This window comes from Physcomitrium patens, chromosome 21 (genome assembly GCF_059467195.1).
Source record: "Physcomitrium patens ecotype Gransden chromosome 21, ASM5946719v1, whole genome shotgun sequence".
NCBI lineage: Eukaryota > Viridiplantae > Streptophyta > Bryopsida > Funariales > Funariaceae > Physcomitrium > Physcomitrium patens.
In genome coordinates, this window is record NC_143430.1 from 12,321,407 (window position 1) to 12,343,763 (window position 22,357).

Genomic DNA, 22,357 nt, shown 5'->3' on the forward strand with positions numbered 1-22,357 from the left:
AATAATATTTTTTCTTTAAGTATATGTAATAATATAAATCTATTTGTTCAGATTAAAATAATTCTTGATTAATAACTCCATATGCTTGTGATTATGTTTTTCTATACATGGAAAAAAACACAAACAAACAAACAAACAAACAAACAAAATAAAACAAATCTTTATGATTGAATTTTTTAAGTAAAGCTATGTGTGATCTAACACATCCACCTAATATTAAACTTATAAATACAAACTATCTATTGACTTATCATTCATGGGGTCAAGTCTAGTTCTATCATCTCCCCTTTGTTCTAAGCTTAAAAGTATTAGATAGAGGATAAATAAAATTTTATTTATTTATTTATATATATATTAAAGAGCAACACCAAAAGTTGGTAAGACTTTCCACAATGACAATGGTGGTCCCTCACTTCTCTGAAATAATGAGTTTAAAACCAAGAGTCAGCCATTGTTATTGTAAAACTATTGCCATTTTGAAATAACATAGATTCCTTTTTATTATTCTCACCTTTCATGTTTCACCTATATTGTCTTCAAATGGACCACTTTTACCCTTAATCTGCACAAAGGTGCCGAACTCAAGTAGGCATGCTGAACTTTTTTGTACCTGCCCAAATTCATCTTCCTCGTCACGTAATCTAGAGGTTGATCCTCAGCAGCCAATTATGTCTATCTATCTACAATCTAAATTCTTCATTACTTGCTTATTATAACTGTGATTCTATCTATCTATCTAGCTAAGAGCAAAGACAAGACTCTTCGTTGCTTATTCATGACGGGTGTGTCCTTGTTTTTCTACCTTTCCAAAAGAAGAATTTTTCTTGACTTGATTGTGAGTGGAGATCCAAAAGGCTGATATGTGGGGTTGTGCCTCTGACCCAACCTACGTAGTAGCATCACCCACCTCCCATGTAGTGGACATGGCAGAGAAGAGGAGGAGTAGGAGCGAGTGCTTGCGATGGAGAGAAGGAAAGAGCAAGCAAGCAATCAAGCAAGCCGATCAGATGTTACCAGAGGCCAGCCCCAGCCCCAGTAGAGAAGGAAGCTTTGAATGTGCATCTCCGGAGCGTCATGCACACCGCAGCCAGGCAGCCAGCCAACGAGCGATGCACACCAGCATTAGCAAGGAGGCAGACAGGCACACAGATAGACACAGATATACAGACAGGTGAAGTGCGATGGGTAGGACTGGGCAGATGCCCCCACCTTCCAGCCATCGCCTGATCCCCTTCCCTCCCTCTGGAGATATGCTTCCTGTGGCTGCTGTCAGAACAGCTCCTGCTCCTCATCCTCCTCCTCGTCCATTCCCAGAAGGCTGCTGGCTGCACTCTAGAAATGGACTGCCTCCCTCACCACATCGCTAGTACATGATTCGTACATCAGAAAGAAAGACGGAAATTGCCAATGTGTGTTTTTCTAGATATTCTAGAGATAAATATGCAGGTTTGTTGCAGAGTTACTGAGCTAGCACTGGCGGGCAGCTGCAGTCCTCGCTGGTTTGGTTTTATCGAGTCACAGCGAAGAGAAACTCCATGCGTTGCTGGTGGACGAATACCCACGCGTGAGTGTTGCAGATCCAGTTTCTGGTCCGTGATGTTGCACCTGTGCCGCAGCGTGGATCAGACACAGGACGAACCCGTCGAGAATCCCGCTTGTTTTGAGCTAATTCTTCAAGGTCTGATTTGAGAGCATCTGCATAAATTACCTCCTTGCCTTGCCTTGATGGAGCCTTGTTTTTTTCAAGGTGACGAGTTTGCATTTCACCGTAGTGGTGCGCACATTTGAATTAAATGCAGTTCTAATTAGAGAAAGCGGAATGGGGTTTGTTGACAAATTACATTGGCCCCATCAAAGAGAGTTGCAATTGAGAGACGGAGAAATCCTGAGCAGAGTATTTAAGCATGTGAGATGCTAGACTGCGTCTTATGTAAACGGCAACGGTCAAGCTTCATGATCTATATTGACAAGGTCAGAAACTCTAAACGTTGTCAGATGACGTTTTTACATGATCCTGAACAAACTGCATCATGGCCTGTCGTAGCAATCGTGAAACCACGATGAGATTAATTTTGATGTCGAGTCCTGCAGACTTAACTCAAAGCATGTGAAATCTCTGAGGCAAATCCTCAAATCGACTGGACATGAAGCAGTTTCCTCAACGCGTTCTCCCTCAGCCTTGTCGTGGATACAAATACCGCTTCTCCTTCACTCAGATTCTATAAGAGGAAGTCTAAATCATACGGCAAGCTCCATATTCGAATGTACTAAGTCTAACTGGTCTGCCCGCGAAAATCCAGCAACATCTGATGCACGATCTTGGACGGTGATTTTCTGATTCTCGTCACCTGCAACTCGCCATAAATGTAACCCACAATGATGGCTGAGGAAGACTGCTCTTAGACAACCACTGCTATGGCTGCTATGGCCGCTACAAGCGCCCTTATTTCATCCTCTCTGCATTCAGTATGTTTCACGAGTCCAGCATCGTTTTCGATGAACTGTCGGGGAGGTCTCAACACCTCCAGGAGCGACCTAGACGTGGTCGCGGAAGCGAGTGACTTTCGTATGAAAGGTGCATTACATACTGCAAGGAATCTTTAAGGAGAAAAGCAGGCTAAACGTGTTCTTCGTAGTTGACAAGAAATGTGCAATCTCTGGAAAAATCTACAATTGTTAGATTCTTCGTTGCAATGATATGCCGACCGTGTGCATCGTCAATTTCATGCTTCTCCACAAAGAAAATCTGTAAAGTTCTAGGTGATGCATAAGCTATGTGAGGATGGATTTAAGAACCCGAGATTTCTCCCACATTTTGTATCATTTCACTGCAGATCACCAGACGGCGTGGACATGTATACAATGACACAATGCCCTCCACAGCTAACCCTCTCATGTCGCGGCGCATAAGGACCAAACGATGTCTATACCGGGGAAGCTTTTTGGGCGGTTGGGAATGTTCACGCACCGAAGCAGTGAACAACGTTGACGTGTTTGTGTGCAGAATCTACAGAAAATAAGGTGTGGTTTCGGTGTCCGAAGCGATTGGCCCACGGATTGGCGATGATTGTCAGGACCAGCTTCAGCTTCATATTCAACCTATTAGGTCCTCAAAATGGTGCACGTGCCATCAACGGAATCTGGCTTGCCAGGCGGGTCGGTGTATAATTTAAGGATTTAAATTAGTGGGGAGTGCAGTGGCATCCTCGTGCGCCTCTCCGACATCACCTTTGCAACAGATTAGATAGAAGAGGTAGTTTTTCTCCCCCACCTTTCTCCCCTTTTTTTTTCTTTGTTTTTTTTTTTTTTCTTTTGTGTTTTTTCTCGAAGTATGATTCACCAACCTGAGGATGATGCGCCGAGTCGCTTCGCCGAACTTGCACTGCCTGGTAATTCTCGGCAACACAGGTACTCAATATTCATATTTCTCCATCTCCAACACTGCATTTCTATGGACTACCTTCCGACCAGTTCCTCGTCGACAAACCCAGAGGTAATTTAAGTCACTTCTCTCTTTTCCCGCTGGATGACTCAACGCCGGTCCATTTCGAGCTGTTTAATAAACTAAGAATAATCGCTTTGTATGTTGTGGTTTTCACTTTCAGCATGGGGCGTATGAACAGCCCTCGTTCTCACACCGACTCTGCTTCGGGCAGCAACCGAAGATATAAAATTCGTAACCCACGACGATCAAGAAGCTAACATTGGGGGGGACTCGGCAATAGGTGTTGAAGGAAAACATCGAGCCTCAATTGGGATGTTATCCAATATTGGTCTCGTTCCTTTACGCCCATCACCAGGCAGCAAGGAAAAGTTGTGGGGAGAAACGGTCCAAACCTTGAGAGGTTTCCTTGCAAATCATACAAAATGGTTACGGAGATAGGGAGACCAGTCCATGTGCTAGAATTCAACGGTTGAAATGTGGATTAGCTACGGTACGCATTTCACCGCGACGTCTGGCAGAGACCGCATGTACCTTCCTGTGCAATTCAGCAACTGTATTTTTTCACTTCCATCGATCACTTCTGCACCCTCCCCAACTTCCTGGGCGTGGCTGCTGAATCTGTCTTGTTCATGGTGAGCTCTTCGGGGTCCCACCGTGTCATAGCGTGAAAAAAATCCCGAAAATAATAAAGAAACGAGCAAACAATCAATTCAACAAAGAAGATTAAGAAGAAACAGTACTGCAAAATTAACCTTCGCATTTTCCTGGACAAGAGCTGGTACGAGTACTGTCCGCATTGGGCTTCGGGGCCATTGCCGATCGCTCTCTGACATGCAGTTTCAATTCAATTGCATCAACAGCATTTTGTATTAGGTCTAGGATTTTCTAGTCAGCCAAATGACGACCACCGTGCACAAGATGGTTATTTTTGTTTACAAAATCGACTAATGAGTTGTCAGCATACCGTAAGAATTTCTGTAAGAAAGTAGGAAATTTAAGAGTAAGATTTTCTTTTTGAAAAGATTGAGGTTTTCGATGATTGTCAATGATAATTGTGAAAAGCAGACACGTAAACCTGACAATGAATGATTTTTCAGTCATTTCGAATCGTAACCTCGTTTGTTTTTTGTTTTGTTTTGTTTGTTTGTTTGTTTTTGTTTTTGTTTTTTTTGAATATAACTTACGATTCAATACATGGATGAAAAAATCGACATCATTACTTGAAACGCTGTTGTTCATATTAGCATTAAGGAAGAAGAAGAAGAAGAAGAAGCAGAAGCCAAAAAAAAATGTATATATTTTTGAAAATCATTTAAAAAAATCTATCTATATGTGAATATAAACATTCCAATTGCTCAAGAAAAAAGGTTATTTACTTCAGCAACATGAAGGTTATTCATTTATCGATAAAATCTCACATTATAACAAATATTCCAAGTGATTTTGACGCCCATGAGTTGCTTGTAATGATTTAATGCGGATTGAAAGGCAAACCTTACGAGGCGTTTTTTATTTTTATTTTTATTTTTTGTTTTTGTCTTCTGCCACCTCATTGGTGGTGTTTGCGAGTGAAAATCCTACAGTTAAATTGCAGCCCCCAGCCGTTGGCTTTTTCTAGGAGAAGTGGAGTCAGGAGAGGACGAATTCGCTAAGCTGAGCAGGACAGCAGCACCTACGCGAGGTTATCCGTAGAGAACCTAAAAAACGAGGCAAACCGCGTTCACCTAGGCAACACGAAGATCCATGCCCCCATTTCCAGAACGCCTGTTGTCCACTTGCTGCAATTTGAACCTGGTAACCATCAGAGATTTGCGATAATTTCTTCATTCTGGGCTACAAGTCAACCGCGACCCTGCTGTCACTTCATCCCCCGCTGCTCTCAGGATCCTGAGTGAGCCGGTTTGGCATTGAAGAGCACCATGTGAATATTGACAAGAACAAGGAAATAATCAAAACCCTTGTGGACCAGGCTGGATAAGACTGTGACGGGCAGAAAAGTCTACACTTGGCTTGTTACCTTCATCGTGACCAGTGGACCGGGTTGGATTTCGAGAGGCTTTCATAAATGTCAAAACCCACAGTAGCGCTGGCTGCTTTTCCAGCGACGGGTCAAATAACTGGGAGAGGTAACAGGTTAGCGGATCACTCGGAATGTGCGACAGTGCTAGTTTTAAAAGGAAAATTTTTGCAAAAAAAACACCAAGCGCTGTGAATATGCGAACATATGGTAAACAGTCTCTCGCGAGGCTGCCGAAAGGCGAGACTCTGTAGCGAACCTGCCCCGGAATTCTAAGGCAGATTGGAGACAAGGGCCATTTATAGGAGGAGCCTCTTCTCGGATGGTCTAGATGCTCGAGGTTCCACCATAACGAACTCACTGCTGCTTAGGCGAGAGCTTCAAATCGCCTTGTCTCGGCTAGATGTTCACACCATGATATACGGCCACGCATGTACGGCGCAAAGCCTTTTTCTTTATTTGTATCAGGAACCCAGTTTCTTGATAACCAGATGCCCGCGAAACCGGGTAAAAAGCTTGATTAGACATCAACAGGTTTACACAGAACTTAGCGGAAAACAATGTGCACGTATCAGGCAGGGGTGGAGAGGACTGATCATTGCACTGCACTCGAAAACACAATACCGTGAAGTACGACGGGTAATGAGACGAAGTTGTGGATAAAAATACGGGGTAGGTGCCTCGGAAAAAAGGGGAGGCAGAGCACCTGGGCCAGGCACACCATGCTCTTCTCCGTCTATGAGGCGACTCGTCCTCGCTTCTTACTCCTTTATATACAAGCAGACGGATCATTCGAGAGAGGAAGCAAGGAAGACGCAAGCGCAGCCAGCCAGCCAGCGAGCCAATCTCTCGGGTGATCCATGACGTCAAGCAGCGAAGGTAAACGGAGAAAAGGTAGCTCCATGCCTGGCTGGCTGATTGCTTCCCTTCATTGTCTCCATTTGTCAACACGAATATGACTCAGGATTTGACCATGAGTCACTCCCGCGAACAGACTGTTCCACTAACTATTACACCCCGCCCATTTATTCCCCTGTGTGTATCGATCTAGATAATAGGGGTCATCAGATACCGTTTTCCATTTAAAAAACTGCGCTGCAACTCTAGCCACATTATCGATAGATGCGTCGGGAGTTTTTATTTGTGGATGTAAGAGCGACGCTTTGCAAAAAGACTAATGATGAAACTAGGGGCGTTCCGCAGTGTTCGACAATAGAATCCAAAGCAGGGAGAGGACTTCGATCTTCATTATCCCCCTTCCCCTACCGCTAGATTCTCCACGCAGGCCGCAAATACTGTCCCCACAAACTTCCAACAACGTAAAAGAAGATTGAAATTTAAGTTTCGGTCTTGATACGATTTCTTTTGCTGATATCTTTCTCGCTCCCTGAGCTGTAACTTGAAAGGGTCGCATGAGGGTTGGAGACATGTGACGCAGGAATTGGTTGAAGTAACGGAACGGCTGGCCTCCGTACTGATGCGGCTGCGCACAAGTCGGTGGTTTGATAGGGATTGTTTAGGGTTAAAATCGACTCAGAGCCGTAAAATGAGCCAAAAACTTGGAGAAGACTGCGATTAATTATTTATTACTATCGATTCATTTTTATCTCCTGTGTGGCCATCTTGTCAAAAGAGAAACAAAAAGTCGCTGCTGAGTTGCTAACGTGGTCTTACCATGGGATCCTCAGCGGCTGCCAGGTCTTATTGATGTGCAGTATCGCAGTGGGAAACTAGGTTCCAGCCTGCAAACCCAACCCCAGCGACTCATTTATTTTAGCTCAGACTACGTCAAATTCAGACACACCCCCGTTTAGTGCGCAGGGCGTCCAGAGCACGGAACATGCAAGCAATCCCATCCAGAACATGGAGCACGCGTTTCATCTCGGGTAAGTAGACATGCCCAAGCCGGAGAGTTACAGCGCCTTTTTGGTTCGCGTCTGAACTTTTTCCGTAAATTATACCTGCACAATATAGAATGTTTCTGCCGAAATGCGGGATGACAGGGGTTCCAAAAGATTCAAGCATATCTTATTTGTATTCTGTGGCAGAACAAAACAATTCGTGCATGGATGGAGCATAAAATACTGGATGCCACGCGCGGAGCAATGACCGGAAATTGGAGCAGCACCTCGAGTAGATTGGCAGACTTGGATTTTTCACTGAGGTGTGATCTGGCACCCTTTTCTTTACAATCGTTTATTTTTCTCTCTCTCTTTCTACTTGAATATCAATACAACCCATTTAACCGAGGAGGAAGAATTATTCAAGCACAAGTTGACAAAAACGCTGCTGCACAGTGTGAGATTCGTCTTTTTGTAAAAGCTTCGAAGATATCAAGATTCCATAGAAAGAGGAGCAGGCAGCAAGTAACTTTATTTCCATGAGCATGATGTACCAACTTCATATCTACTGGGCACGAATAAACTTGAATCACTTTGCCAGCTGGCTCTGTTATATATATATATATATATATATATATATACATATATTAAAAAAAAATAGCAGTTAATATAGTCAAATGGCAATAATTATGCCCATTGTAGAGTGTGTGCTTCTTCGGGTGAGTTGGTTACTTGCACAAATTCAAAATAAGGAAACAAACAAAACACTCACAAAGACACACACACACATATATATATATATATATATATGTATAATCTAAGGATACTTGCAAAAACTTACAGCGTCTGGAGCCCACATTATCGTGGGAAAGGAACAGCTATTCCTCATGCCTAAATCAGAAGACAACAAGGGACTTGAACACCTTGTTGGATGATCTGGAACAAACTGCTGCCACGTAAGAGAGGCTGAGCTATGGATCACGTTCATCCATATCTTTGTGCTCAGTCTCTTCTAATTAAAAATATTTTGTTTTCGTTTTTACGTGTGGTTTTAGTACAAGTTAATGAATCTCCACACGGCATTCCATATTTACTCAACGAACCTACATATGGCCACAGCTGGCCTGGATTCATTTCCTACAGTTTAATTCAACATTTTCTCCCTTTTTCGAGTTTTTTCTACTTTCGGTTTTTTAGTCCACAGGTGAATAGTCTTTCTGAACAACTCTCTGAGTTGCCAGTCTGAGAAACTGCACATGGGTGACTCCAGGAGATGATTCCAACTCTTTTTCCTGCTTACTTTCGCAATATCCACTGTAAAACGCGAAGCTTCCAAAACCGCTGGCCCCTTTCACTCAATAATGTGCGCCTGTCAAATTGCCGCCCTCTCCCTCGTCCACTCAAATCTACTGTGGTAAGAGAGTGCACAGTGAGCAGTCAGCAGGAGTGTGTGATTCCAGCTGCTGCTGCTGCTGCTAGAGATGATGCTGATGAGGCAACTGCCTCCAACACTGGTGAAACGAAACACAGCGGAGCACAAAAAGATGAAAGTCTCCGAATGGGGGGAAGCTGTAGAAGAGACAGTGGCAATAGAAAAGCACCAACCATGTAGCTATCAGGGTTTCGATTAAAAACTCAACCACCGCAACGGTATTCGGATGCGAGTGTGACGTGATCCTTGGCCCGGTGTGGACCATTGCACAAAGCGTGAAGCAACACTTTGAAGATGGGGGGTGGGGGGGTATGATTCCCCATGGACAGAGAGAGTCGTTGGAGTTCCTGCGCTTGCCCCTTTCACAGACCATCACCGCTCCACTCCAAAGGCCTTTGTCGGTCACCGCTAGTTGGACTCTCACCACAGTGGGGGAGAGGATTCTGGACTATCTCTGCATTGCTAGGGGTTTATTTCACACCTGTGGAGCTGTCTAGCTGGTGCCACGCAGCAGCAAAGCAACTGGACAGTACAAAGTACTCCTCCCTTCTTCTTCTACATAGAACCTCCGTCGTCTGCATCCTAGCAGCAATTCAGAAAATCAGCAACAGTTGGGTTATTGAACCCCACCACACAGCTTCTTCACAACTTCCACACTCAACGAGAGAGTGTGCTTACGATCCAGACACAATTACCAGAGCCATGAGTTTTTTATATATTTTTTTCTTGCTTGCTTGCTTGCTATTGTCTTATTTTTCAGTAAAAAGAAACCCTCTTTGGAGGTGGATTCTTGCCTCAAGAGAAGTATATCTTTGGACGCATTGTACTCCTTGTAGCCGACAAATATTGGGCATGGGATGGGATCATCGTCCTTGAGGGAATGGGAATATGAGAGTCTTCTGTACAAGAGCGCAACCACCACCAAAGTGACAAGAATTTGTTTTCGCCTCAAGTACGTTGCAAAACGTATCATGTTGCCACCAACACAGCATACACATCATTCCTTTGAGGAGGAAAGGAAATCCTCGGTTTCATGTGGTCCCAATTTCAACACCCAATCATTGACATGGTGGATAAGTAGTCCTTGCCAACACATCCCCAAAACAATTCCTTAAATAGACAAATACATATTATTAGTGTTTTCCTCCTCTTCTTCTTCAAGTATTTTTGAAGAGGAACTCCAGAATGTTATGTAAATGAAAACGTTATGTAATATTGAAATTCTCATTGCAGCGTTAGTTGCATCCATACCAAGTACAATTTTTAATTTATTGTTTCAATCTTTATACTTGAAATAGATAGTTCATGGTATTATTTTATATTTCAATGCTTGTAAGTTTTAAAACCATATTTAAGTCCATTGTTGGTTGAGAAAGGATTGAAGGTTAGTATAAATAGTGGGTCACATACTCAAATTATAAGAAAAAGAGCATGTTTTGCACTAAAACTATGATTATAAAGCAAATAGAATATTTTATTTTTTTTATACCTATTTGTAGCCATAAAGTCATCTATTAAAACCTTTTCAATATCAATACAATATGTTGATCAATTTATAGGACTAAAATAAAAAATAAAAAAATAAAGAATGTCATTATTATGGCTTTAACTACCTATTAACCTACTTACCTAATATAGTAATAATATTATGTATGCTTAACTTATTTTTCTTGAAATAAAATTACAAACTCACTTTAGATATCAAAAAGGACTTCAATATAAACCATACCAGCTTGTTGTAAATATTCTCATAGATCAACTTCTATAGCTACTCTTAAGAACTAATAGGTATGTAAATATTAGTATTATAATTAATAAAGTATTAGTTAGAAAAAAAATTCAAATATGCAAACTTCAAATCATTACAGTTTTTATAAAATTCAAAGTTAATGAGACTTAGAAGGCAATATTTATTGATTTATTTAAGGCTTTTAAAGTATGAGTTTAAATCATTGTATATCATAAATTTGTATCCATTCAATATCTAGACTGGACTTTTTTTTTCTAAAACTAATAACTTTATAAAATATAATATAAAATATAAAATAAGGATATGGTGATGCTATGTGTAAATCTTTTCAAGATCTGTTTTACAAGAGAACAACATAAATATTATACATACAAATAGTTATACTATTCATGTCCTTAAGATTTAATTAAACTTGTAATTTATAATTAGATGAAATGTCTATTAACAGTAGCTATTAATCTGGATTACACAATATTACACCAATAACTGACTTATATAAGAAATACAGTAAGCAATAATTTAAAAAAAAAAAAAAAAAAAAAAAAAAAAAAAAAGTTTTAGAATAGAACATCTTTCAACAATTTACATTCAAGAGTTTTTTTTTTTTTTTTTTTTTTTTTTTAACAAAAAAAATATATAAAAAAAAAATGTTATAGGCAAGTAGTAATGACAACATTTGCATATGATTTTATGACTCACACGTTACAGAAAGGAAGAATATAATATAATTGATTTAATTAAATAAAAAAATATTGATATATATTTTTGAAGAAAATAAACTTTTATTACTTAAACATTAGAAGTAACTATTTACAATGTACTTTGGTTTTCTAGCTGTTAAATTATTAAACTAAAGAAGACAAAGAAAATTTCTAAAAGTTAATAAAAACTTGAGTATAGGTAATACTCAACATAAGTCAAATTGATCTAAACAATAGACATACATGTGAAAAATTTAGCATGAATTTTTCAATTTATTACATGCAGAATAGTTTTATTAGTACTCAAAATTTGTTTATATACTTTTTGAGATGTAGAGTATTTGATGCATCTATATTTAAACTATGAATAAAACTTGAAAAAAAATATGGATTCTTTAAGATGGAATGTCCAAGTTGGTAAAAACTATTGTTCAAAGGAATATTCTAATGGTGGCAAATATTTCATTGTTTAAACTTTCTTCTTGTAATTAATATTTTAAAAAATTATAAACTAAGATAAATCTTTTTTGTGGTATTTCCAATTTATGATGTAAATTAAATTATACATCATGGAGAGGTTTAAAATGATAATTAATTTTAGAACTGATTATAGAATGTTTTATATTTGCCTAATGTTTTAGATTTTACACCATATGTTGACAACAAAACTTATTATAATTTATATTTTATGATTATTAATATATTGTTTATACTTTTGTAGCACATATTCTCTTTAAAATGAAATTTTCACCAATAAAATTTATTAATATATTTTCATATTAAACTAATATAGAAATTTTTGCTAAACATACTCTTATATTATTTTTTCTCGGTTTGCAAAGGAATATGAACTTATTACAATGATTATACAATTTGATTGTAGTTTTTATACTTATAATTATTGTAGTACCAAACTTGATAATGAATTGGCTTACAATGGTATCTTCACTTCTAAACCTTACACAAAACAATTAATAAATAAAATATCAATTTTTTATTTTTTTAATTCGTTGGTATTTTGCATTAAGTTAGGTGTTTAATATGTGGTAAAATATTTTTTTATTTATATGTATTATTTTTTCATATGCAACAATAAATAATAATTATACTAAAAATAAATGTTTGCATGGATTTTAAATTTTTCAGGAATATACAATAAGTAAAGAACTTAGGCCTTGAAATATCTCAAAGTTTTCAACAATTTTGAGAATAATGTGTGGCATAATCCTTAGAACTATGAAAAAAAGAAATAAATTAAATAATTTATAACTATATTATCTAGGCTAAATTTTATACTTGCAAGTTTATTCTAAAAGCATAGATTGGCTATGTCTAAGAAATATGCTAACTAGAACAATAAAAATTAAACAAAACTTGAATATTCCATAAATAAATAATTAAGTAAATATAGAAATATCATTAAATTATTTAATAAAAGAAAAAAAAATGAAAACAACATATTTTGGCCTAGCTCTAAAACATGCTTTAAGACATAACGGCACCATATACTCTAGGTTTTATCTAATAATCTCAAGCTCTATTTTCACTAACATTTTCACGTACACATTAACCTAGCCATTGATTGGAGTACAAGCAATATACTACTAGATTATGAATAAAAATAAAAATAAAATAATAATAATAATAATAATAACTTCAAATTATACAAGTACATCACCACAGAGAAATAGTTCAATTTAATTTTGAACTCTTAAAAAAAATGTGTTATTGTGTTAGTTACCTTTGCTTTTAAGCACGGTGCTCCTGAACTGTTCTGGGTTTAGAGCAATAGAAAATGAATGCTCTCAGAATTCCTTTGAAAGGCACTGAAAAATGTCCGAGAAAGGCACAGATGCATCAAGCTAGGTCAGCAAAACTTCATGCCCTAGAAAGAGAGGCTCTGCAGCAGAGGTCATGCAGATAGGGTTTTGCCCCACAGCTCCTCCTCTTATGGGCAGGCTTTTGTATATATTACATGAATATATACATAATTGTATATATAATTTATACCCATCTCGGACTTCACACTTCTGTGTGTGTGTGTGTTTTTTTTTTTTTTTTTTTTTTTTTTCTTCTTCAGCTTCCACTTCACAGCCTAAAACTTACAGTCTTTGTCTTGTCTAAATTGCAGTCATTCTAGATCCAGCTTAAAAGCACCAATTTCCCCTGCTTGCAAAAATAAGTTACATATATTTTCACAGACTTCAATGCATACCGCTGTTTTGAACAAGCCCTGCTGTGCTACTGCTGCTGCTGCTGGTGCTACCCTCCATAATGTGCCTCCTTACACAGTTAGTTTTAGATCCCATTTTTTTTTCTTTTAAAGGGGATTTGGTGGGTGCCAGTCTTGGTAGCAATATGGCACAAAGCACCAACTTTTTGCATAGCCATTTAATGGGGGATTTGTTTTGAATAGGGTGAGTTCTGCTTCTACAGCTTCGACTGCTTCTTCTTCATCTGTGATGCCATGGGATTGGCTATGGTTTTGTGGTTTTGGAGTCAACTCCCTGGCCCTTTTCCCTTCATTTTGTTGCTGTGCATGCAGATCTGAGAGCCAAAGGAAGCAGACCATACAGAGTAATGGCTCTGACCCCAGTTGTTGTTCCTGAACATTTATATCCCATTCAATAAGATGCACTACATTGATCTCTCTATCATGCATTAATAAGTTTTTCTTTTCTTTTCTTTTCTTTTCTTTTTTTCTAGCACCCAGAATATTTCCAAATGTTCACAATTATGATGCAGTTTTTACATACACCACTTTCATTCAAAAACAAATAAAAAATGGAATGTGGTTTGTCCAGATATTGTAGGCAGCCAAAAACAAATTGACAATAATATTAGTCATATCTAAGGTAACTCTGATAATAATAATAACAATATTAATAAGAATTTAATTTTTATTCATTTAAGAAAAGTATATAAACAGAGGATAAAATAAATTCTATATATATATATATATATATAGAATTAGTCATAAGTATATTGGGTATTTTGATCTAAATATATTTTGCAATAAAAAATCATTAAAATTACAATGAAAAGCAAAATTGTCATATGTGTGTGTGTGTAGATCTATATATATACACAAACACAACTGAAGCTAAAACTGTGGTTAAATCTTTTGAAGGGGGAAGGAAGGCAACATTTAACAAGGAGAGGGAAAGTCAAAAAGGAAGAGAGCATAAGAAGAAGCACTAAGATCATGAGCCCTTACCATTGACCTAACCCATGAGTGTTTGTTTCACCATTTACAACTTGGTTCTAGCACTATCCCCCACTATTGATTAAAAAAACCCTAATTGTGTGTGTGTGTGTGTGCACTTGTGGCTTACCTTCTTATTGCAAATCATTGGCTTAGTCTGCCTTAATTAGAATCATTGGCCCTCTTTGGACAAGGTATGCAACTGCCACATCATATCCAACCTCAAAAGAAAAAGACAAGAGAGGAAGAGAAAAAGAAAAGAAAAAGGGGTAGAGCAAAAGAAGGGAGACCTCCATCAAAGACCAGGTCTCCCATAACTTGCTTTGCATTCCAGTCAACTACCCCCTTCTATCACCACTAACCCAAATTGGCCTTGTAGCCGCAAACTGCACAATCTCCTTCCATTAGTGCAGAGTATTAAGCTAATCAGTCCATGATTAAGCTCATTGACAGAGGATTAGTGATTGAAGGTGAGTGAGTGGTGCTCTAGACATGGGAGTGGAGGACATGGCTATGTAGAGTAGCACACCATCCAAGGCCCACCCTCAAAAGCTGGCTTTGTGTGTTTATGTGTTTTTGTTTTTATATTGTTTTGCACTCTCTCTCTCTTTTTATATATAGATATATATATATATATATATATATATCTCTGGTTTTTGTGAGAGTAGGGCCAACACTTGGATTGTGATCAAATGTGCACCCATGGGGCTTGTATTGACACTTTCCTTTGATAGGAACTTACTCTGCAAGAGTTTGATGTCCTTTTTTTTGCTTCTCTTTTCTTCTCAGTTTTCATGACATTGAGCACTTGGGTATCCTCACTTTGCCTACCCAAATGGAAAGGATACATACACATAAGGTGGATAATCGCAGAAGTAGTGTTTCTCAACTCACTCAAAAGCAAAAGCATATTACATGTTGTAGACTGGTTTGGTGGGTTTAGTGTTCTCTTTGTTGATTGTGTGTCAGTCTTTCATTGTGACTATTTTAGAGTCGTTTGGAGCCTATATTGGAGTTGTACATAATGTGTATCAGAAGAGGGAAAATGGAACTTGAGCTTTTGAGATTGTGTGTGCAAGCACACAAATTATAGCCAAGAAAAACTGGGCTGCAACAATATGTTCATTAAATGATGTTTTGAATCTCTTCTTAAGATGATGAACACAGGATTTTATTTTGAAGAGTAATTATTTCATCACATTGAACTTCCATGAGTCATTCCTCTGTTGTTTGACGGCTCTGAAACAACTCGATGTATTAGAATTGTAAAATTAAAATTGAAATTTCACACTTTAAATTCTTCTTTAAATGAAAATTCAATTTAAATTTCGTCACAATGTAATTTAAAAAGAAAAATATGTATTAGTTTAAAGAAAATCTACATGCACCATGAGTATAAATGTTTAAGACACATGGATAATATCCATTGCTTTAATGCAGATGCATAATTGTACTTGAATTTAACAAAAATAAATGTAATTAGAACTGATAATAAAGACATGTTTTAGCACTAATTTCAGGATGTTATACTATCATCTAAACAATAGATAATAAATTCCAATAGATATTTTAATAACTCAAGCTAATATTCATATGTACTTGTATGCTTTACCCCCTATTTTTCTTAATCTCAGTGCAAGCAAATTATGCAAACACTACTGTTTGTTTGATCACTTAAACATTATTATAAATTTTCAAGACTAAATCAATTGAATAGACTTTAAATCATTATTCATTCAACGTATTTAAAGAATCATTATTGTGAAATCAAAAGAAACATAGGCATTTTCTGGATAGTAAAACATACTATTCAGCTTTTTAATTTCAATTTAAGTGTTGATGATCAAAATATGCTTTTAAATATATGTAGTTAATTAATCTTTTTATTAAGATGAATATGTTTTTCAAACACAGGGTATTCTTATTCAGAGTAATGGTCAGTATTCATTCAAAGACTTTTTGACCCCATAAAAATGCAACTACATCAAACAAAATCTGAAATTCTAACAAAGTCTTCAAACATAAACCAATGGTAGAGTAGAATGGTTAACAAACTTTTGTTAAAAGAGAATTACTAGTGGGTCAAACTTCACCATAACATAGAAGCTTTAGGGGGGGGGGATCCAAAGCAAGTCCAATATGCTTCTAGTTTGTTAAAATTTGCCAAAAAGAGTTAGAGTCCCATCCATAGAACATGAACTCAATGTGAGGCTTGTGGCTGCCCTGAAAAAGGCCGTACCCACAAAAACAATATAAGATCTCCATGGCTTTGATTTGTTTTGGGGATGGATTGTATCACAACATATTTGCAATGGTAGTTGAAGCATGACCATAGCATGGATGGGGCTGCCCCAGTTGCGTGTGGCTTCCAATTCCATCCATCCATTCTCCTCCCTTAACAACCCCCTCCCACCACTTCACATTTTGTCATCCACTAAGTTCCCATTATATGTCGTCAAGCTCTTTGTGAAAAAACAATGCAATTACAACAGCAACAACAACAAAATACAAAAATAAAAAATAAACAATGCAGTGGAAAAGAGCTAACGAAAACAGAATAGTTGGACAATCAGGTTTGTTGTGTGGGTCATTGGGAGGGAGGAGAGGCAAAGCTTATGATTCTATCTGGATTCTGCAGAGCTTCATACTGTTCATGAAGAAGACCTGCCCACTCTTTTTTAACATATATTTTATATGTTTTTTGTGTTCTTTGTTGTATTCATGCTCATACATAAAAAGCTCTTGACAACAGAGAATTCCTTGGAATAGTTATTTTATTCAGTTTTATCAAAAGCTGATGCTTACAACCAGGGATGCAAACAAGATATTGTTGTCACGGGGATTTGTTTCTACATCTTACTCACTTACTATTACCATTATTGTTATGCTAAGACCCCATTAATGCCCATCAGTATTTTGGTCCAATGGACATGAGGTCAAATCAGTGGCAGAGTGAGCAGAAGCAACAGTGTGGTTTGAGAGGGCTTTGGCTCTCCCCATCCCCTCTGCCTCTCTCCTTCAGTGGCTTCTTCACCATTTTGAAAGGCCATCCCCCTTTGCCAGTACAGACAAAGATGTATATCCCCCCCCCCTTTACCAGGACTTGCCTCTCAACAGGTTGGGTGGCTCTCTCTCTCTCTCTCTCTCTCTCTTTCTTTCACTCTCTCATTTATTTATTCTTAAATAAATAAATATTCATTCATTCACTCATTCCTACTTGCTTCTACATTGTGCTCCATAAATTCCCATGCAATCTAGAAAATTCTGATATGCATATATATATATATATATATATATAAAGGGTATATTGTTCTGTGCCTTGAAAGGCTGAAGGAGAGGGAAGGAAGAGGGTGAGAAAGCACAAGGAGGGGGGTAAAGGGATTTGGGTGTGTACTTGTTAGTGAGTGAGTCTGTCTGTGTAGGTCTGCTAACCTTGTGAGCAGAGCTATTCAGATTTGCCAGAGTCACATGCATACTTGATGCTGAATGGAGGGGGGGGGGAGGACAGACTTGACTAACCCCACAACTGGGTTGAGGTGTTGTGCTTTGTTGACATTGGCTATTACCTTCTGTGTTTTTATGTTGTTTCCTTTCTTTCTTGTCACATATGTGTATGTACATGTATATGGACATCTAAAACTATACTTATATAAACTTATATACTATATGTATATATATGTATATGTATGATCATACAAGTGTAATTGGGGGGGGTCAAGAAGGGGGAATCCTCTTGTGCAGTACCTGGAGTCAACAGGAGCATTGAATGCTCTGGACTTGTCATGCCCCTTCCTCCCCCCTGTACTTATCAGAGGCTCAGAGCTGTAATTCTGTTTGTGGGTACCCAGTGTTATTGCTGCTGGGTGATGTTGCCCTCCTTAGAAGCATCTATGGCCACTTCATCCTCTATCTATTCCCTAGTTGTATTAAAAGAGCCCTGGGGAGAAAATTTTACACTATTTGCTTTAAATGCATTCAATTCATTTTGGTAAAGGTGGTGGAGGTGGTGGAAATCCTAAAACCATGGGTTAACTAACTAACCAAGCCATTACTGAAGTTTACATGAGCAATTGGAGTGGGAGTGTGTGAAGATGCAGGCACTGGCTCCTACTCTTCCTGACCCCCCCTGCGAAGTCAAAGTGCAGGACTGGTTTCTTCTTTCTTCTTCTGTGGAAAATTGCAGGCTAGTAGACAATAGCATGAAACCAACAAACTGGGGCCAACATCCAATTTGTCTCTCAGGGTAATTAAGAGCCCTCATTTGACTTCAAACCAAAACTCTGCCTGCACTACATGGCTCCACATCCCAACACCCTTCACTCACCCACTTACACTGCCTGCATCACTGTGGCCTTCTTTCTTTGCTCTTGCTTGCTTCTGAATTTCCTTTGTTTGTTTTTGTTTTTGTTTTTTTTACTCTTTCTCAAGAGAGTGAGAGGGAGTGAGTGTGTGTGAATGTGTGAAGGCAGTTTGATATTGGTGCGGTTTTATAAATGATGGGGTTAGCTCCTTTTTGGGTAGCTGGGGATTTGCCTCCTGCCAGGACCATTGGTAATAGTGAGTGAGGTTCCTGGGGGGGCCACTTCTGTCACTCTCACTGTCCATGCTTGGGAGCTTGATTTTTTGATTACCTCTTGATCCATCCATCACCCTGGTCTCATCTGACAGGCCCCCCCCAAGGGACAACCTAAAAACAGAAATAAAGAGGGTTGAAGAAGCAGAAGAAGAAGAAGCGGAAGGGTACAATGTGGACTGGTCATAGTAGTAGTAGTAGAAATAATAATCAGAATAATAAGAAAAGCCGTAAGATTCTAATGAGCCCCCCTCTGTTCAGGAACTGGAACATGGAGAAAACCAACCCCTTTTGTACAATCTCTCCCCCACACACACAATACATGGACTAACTTGCTGCATAATTAACCAATGAGTCTGGATTTCTTTAACACTGTCTGTAATTTTCCTATTTGTGGCTACTCTTACTGATAACACCAACAACAATGCCAAACATTTATTCCAGAAGTCTTACTTACTAAACCTTTGAGGACCCTAAGTTTTTTGTAATCATAAGATTTTTTTATTTTTTTATTTTTATTTTTTGTAAAAGGGTTGGCAGCTTTGAAAAGTGGTGTTGCATTGAAACTCATCAACTCATCAACTCATTATCAGACTAGCCTGGGGGGCCTAGCCATCATCAGTTTCATGTGTTACCATCCATCCATTGATTTCAGCCTCTATATCTTTCTTCCCACAGTATACTTGGTTGATTCTCTTTGCAACTCCAAGCTGCAAGCTCTGACACCACACCTCCACTTCATGCTCTATCATTCCCCCTTTCCTTTCCTTTCATTTCCCTTCTCTTGCTGTGAGTTAACACCACCCTGCCCACTCATGATATACCCTTTTTCTAAGTTACTTCTGTCCTGCTAGGTTCATCTGATTTCCTGAACACTATAGGAGACTGATAGTTCTGGAACTCAGATTGATTGAAACCCATTAATTCACTGCCCCATTGAGCTGGCCAGTGGTTCCCTACTGCACTTATGTGTGGATGTATGAATAGACAGATAAAAATGAATATAATACAGTTGCAAAGAGAGAAGAAGAAGAAGAAGAAGAAAAAGAAAAGAAAAGAAAAGAAAAAAACCCTCCCCATGTGTGTGTGAGAGAGAGAGTGAGTGAGTGAGATAAACTTGGAACAGTGGTTTTTGGCACCTCTACTTCTTCTACTTCTTGTGGGTGAGATTCTGTCCCACCAGAATTCAAAGCTCGAGAGTCACTTAGTGCTAATTTCAGCTGACTACTGCTCCTAACTTCCAATTCTCCCCAAACAGAGCTCACACTAAAAAGGCTTGGGATTTGTTAAACTAGGTGTTGTTCACCCTGACAGCAGACTCCATTTGGGGGTTTTTATTGCAGTAGGGGAGGGTTGGAATGGGGGTGGGATTCTTTGTTCTGAATATAATGGGGTTGGGGAGGGGCCCATTGCCAAGGATCCCTCACAAAATCCACAACACCATGTGATAGTTTCTATTCTGTGGGTGTGGGGTGGAATCTCTCCATCCTTCACATGATGACCCAGTTCCAAATCACTGACTCTTATTAATTTTGCTCCTTCAAGCTTTTAATCTCTTGCTAGCTTGGAAACTTGGTCCCTTGCTATAACTGGTCTTTGCATTGATGTACTCAAATTTTAGAATGTGATTATATCAAAATGAAATTATCACATATAAAAAAATTACTGTTAGTTTGCATTTATCTTATTGGTGTAAAATGTTCTGGAATGTTGAGATATACATTTGTGCAAATTATTGTTATTTTTCTGTGTATATACTGTGCTGTGTTTTAATAAAAGTACATGTTTGTGATTTAGTCACTTGGTTAAGATTAAAACAAAAACACAACTTTGAACTTTGATCAAATGGTTGGTTTTTCAAATGATTCTGGTTGGTTCCAAGCCATGTTTTTGTTTTAACAACTATGGTTAGTTTTTCAAATGTGGAATACAACATCAATGTACTGTGATTCATGTAGTTTTTCATATTGAATTTGGTTAAAATGAATATGAATGCATTGACATTGTTCCATTGTTCATTCAATAACCAGAAACAATATGATTATTTTCACATATGCATTGTCCAGAAGTTGGAAATCCAGCATTGCATTGAATACAAAATAAGGAAAAGATCATAGACATGTAAAGGAAGAATATGTTCATTGTATAATCCTTTAATGTTGTAAATAGTAGTAATTTTGGTAAAATTGTGAAATGAGCTGTGGTTTTCCAAAATTTAATCAATGATATGAAATCAAATTAAAATTTATTTAAAATTTTAGAATGTAATACCAAAATGTTTTGGTGTGAAATTGGAACAAAATTGATGCACAGAATTGACTTTTTTCTTGTCTTGGTCTTTTTTTCAGTATTATTTTTCTCAGAAAGTATAATATTTTTCTAGATATTTGGCAGAAAAGATATTTAAGACCAAATAGATTGACTAGTTTATCAAATCCTTTATGAGATGGACTTATCTAAAATCATGATTTATTATGGTATAACTATTACACAACCAGAATATAGTCTACAATAAACAACTATACATCTCTGAAAGTTGAAGGGTTGCCATAAAGTGCGTTTTCACCAATATATGCATATTATTGGTAAAACATTGATTCATTTGTGGATATGATCTAAATGAGTTTGGATTCACACATTTATTTTATACCAGAAAGATTAGATTTCTACCAATTGCACAGGGGGACTGAAAGACAATGCACTTTAGTAGAAACAAAATTCACATTTTAGAGTTAGGTTCAGTGGTTCACAACGGTGCCAAACAATGAAATAAATAGGATAATCATCTCCATCATCTAGTCACTGACATCTCAATTCTCTTCTCAAAGGACATCCTGAACTGGTCTAGAATCCAAACTTCTCTGAATTTACATCACACACTGAAGGAACAAAACTTAGCCAAAAAATTCCCAAACAACATTAGTTTTCACGTACTTGCACTCCAAAATGAATGCACGAAATGCTTTCAAGCGCATGTGAGGTTAAAAGAAAAACTGGTTCAGATTACATCCATCACGGAAAAAATGTTTGGGTCTGCTCTGTATCCCACTGTTCATTTTTGTTACTTTTACTGATGAGTTGTACAATGGATGTGACGAGGCGCAGCAGGGTGACGGGGGCAAGGGGAGGGGCAACAGCAGCAGCAGCAGCAGCATCACCAAGTCTCGCAGCAGCGCAGTAAAAATAGCGCCCCACTGTAGCGCGCATAATACTCGGGCTAGAATTTGCCAGATGGGCCGAATGTGCCAACTACTCATCAAGACCATTTCCATTCCAGGACCTCCGGCCCCGTTGCCCGCGCTGACCGCATCTGAGCCGCCCGTTCCAGTGCGGGAGAGGGAGAATGAGAGAAGGGAAAAGGGGAGATGATTCTACTAAAGTTACTGGATTGTG

General features: G+C 38.2%; 1 protein-coding gene across 8 annotated transcripts; it reads left to right on the forward strand.

Annotated features, from left to right (window-relative positions):
• The first annotated feature begins 794 nt into the window (after positions 1-794).
• On the forward strand, positions 795-4,013 carry LOC112274049 (uncharacterized). Of its 8 annotated transcripts, XR_016499888.1 has the most exons (5): positions 795-1,971; positions 2,092-2,575; positions 2,835-3,253; positions 3,409-3,493; positions 3,606-4,013. XR_016499888.1 is itself a non-coding variant. In XM_090245893.1 (4 exons), exons 3-4 carry the CDS (start codon positions 3,332-3,334, stop codon positions 3,669-3,671), a joined length of 228 nt encoding a protein of 75 aa, XP_090102019.1. In that variant the 5' UTR covers positions 818-1,971; positions 2,092-2,575; positions 2,835-3,331; the 3' UTR covers positions 3,672-4,013. The 8 variants fall into 8 exon arrangements, 2 of the variants coding, with proteins under 2 accessions (XP_090102020.1, XP_090102019.1); XR_016499886.1 differs by having other exon boundaries at positions 2,835-3,493; XR_016499887.1 differs by having other exon boundaries at positions 3,409-4,013.
• Positions 4,014-22,357: the final 18,344 nt, after the last annotated feature.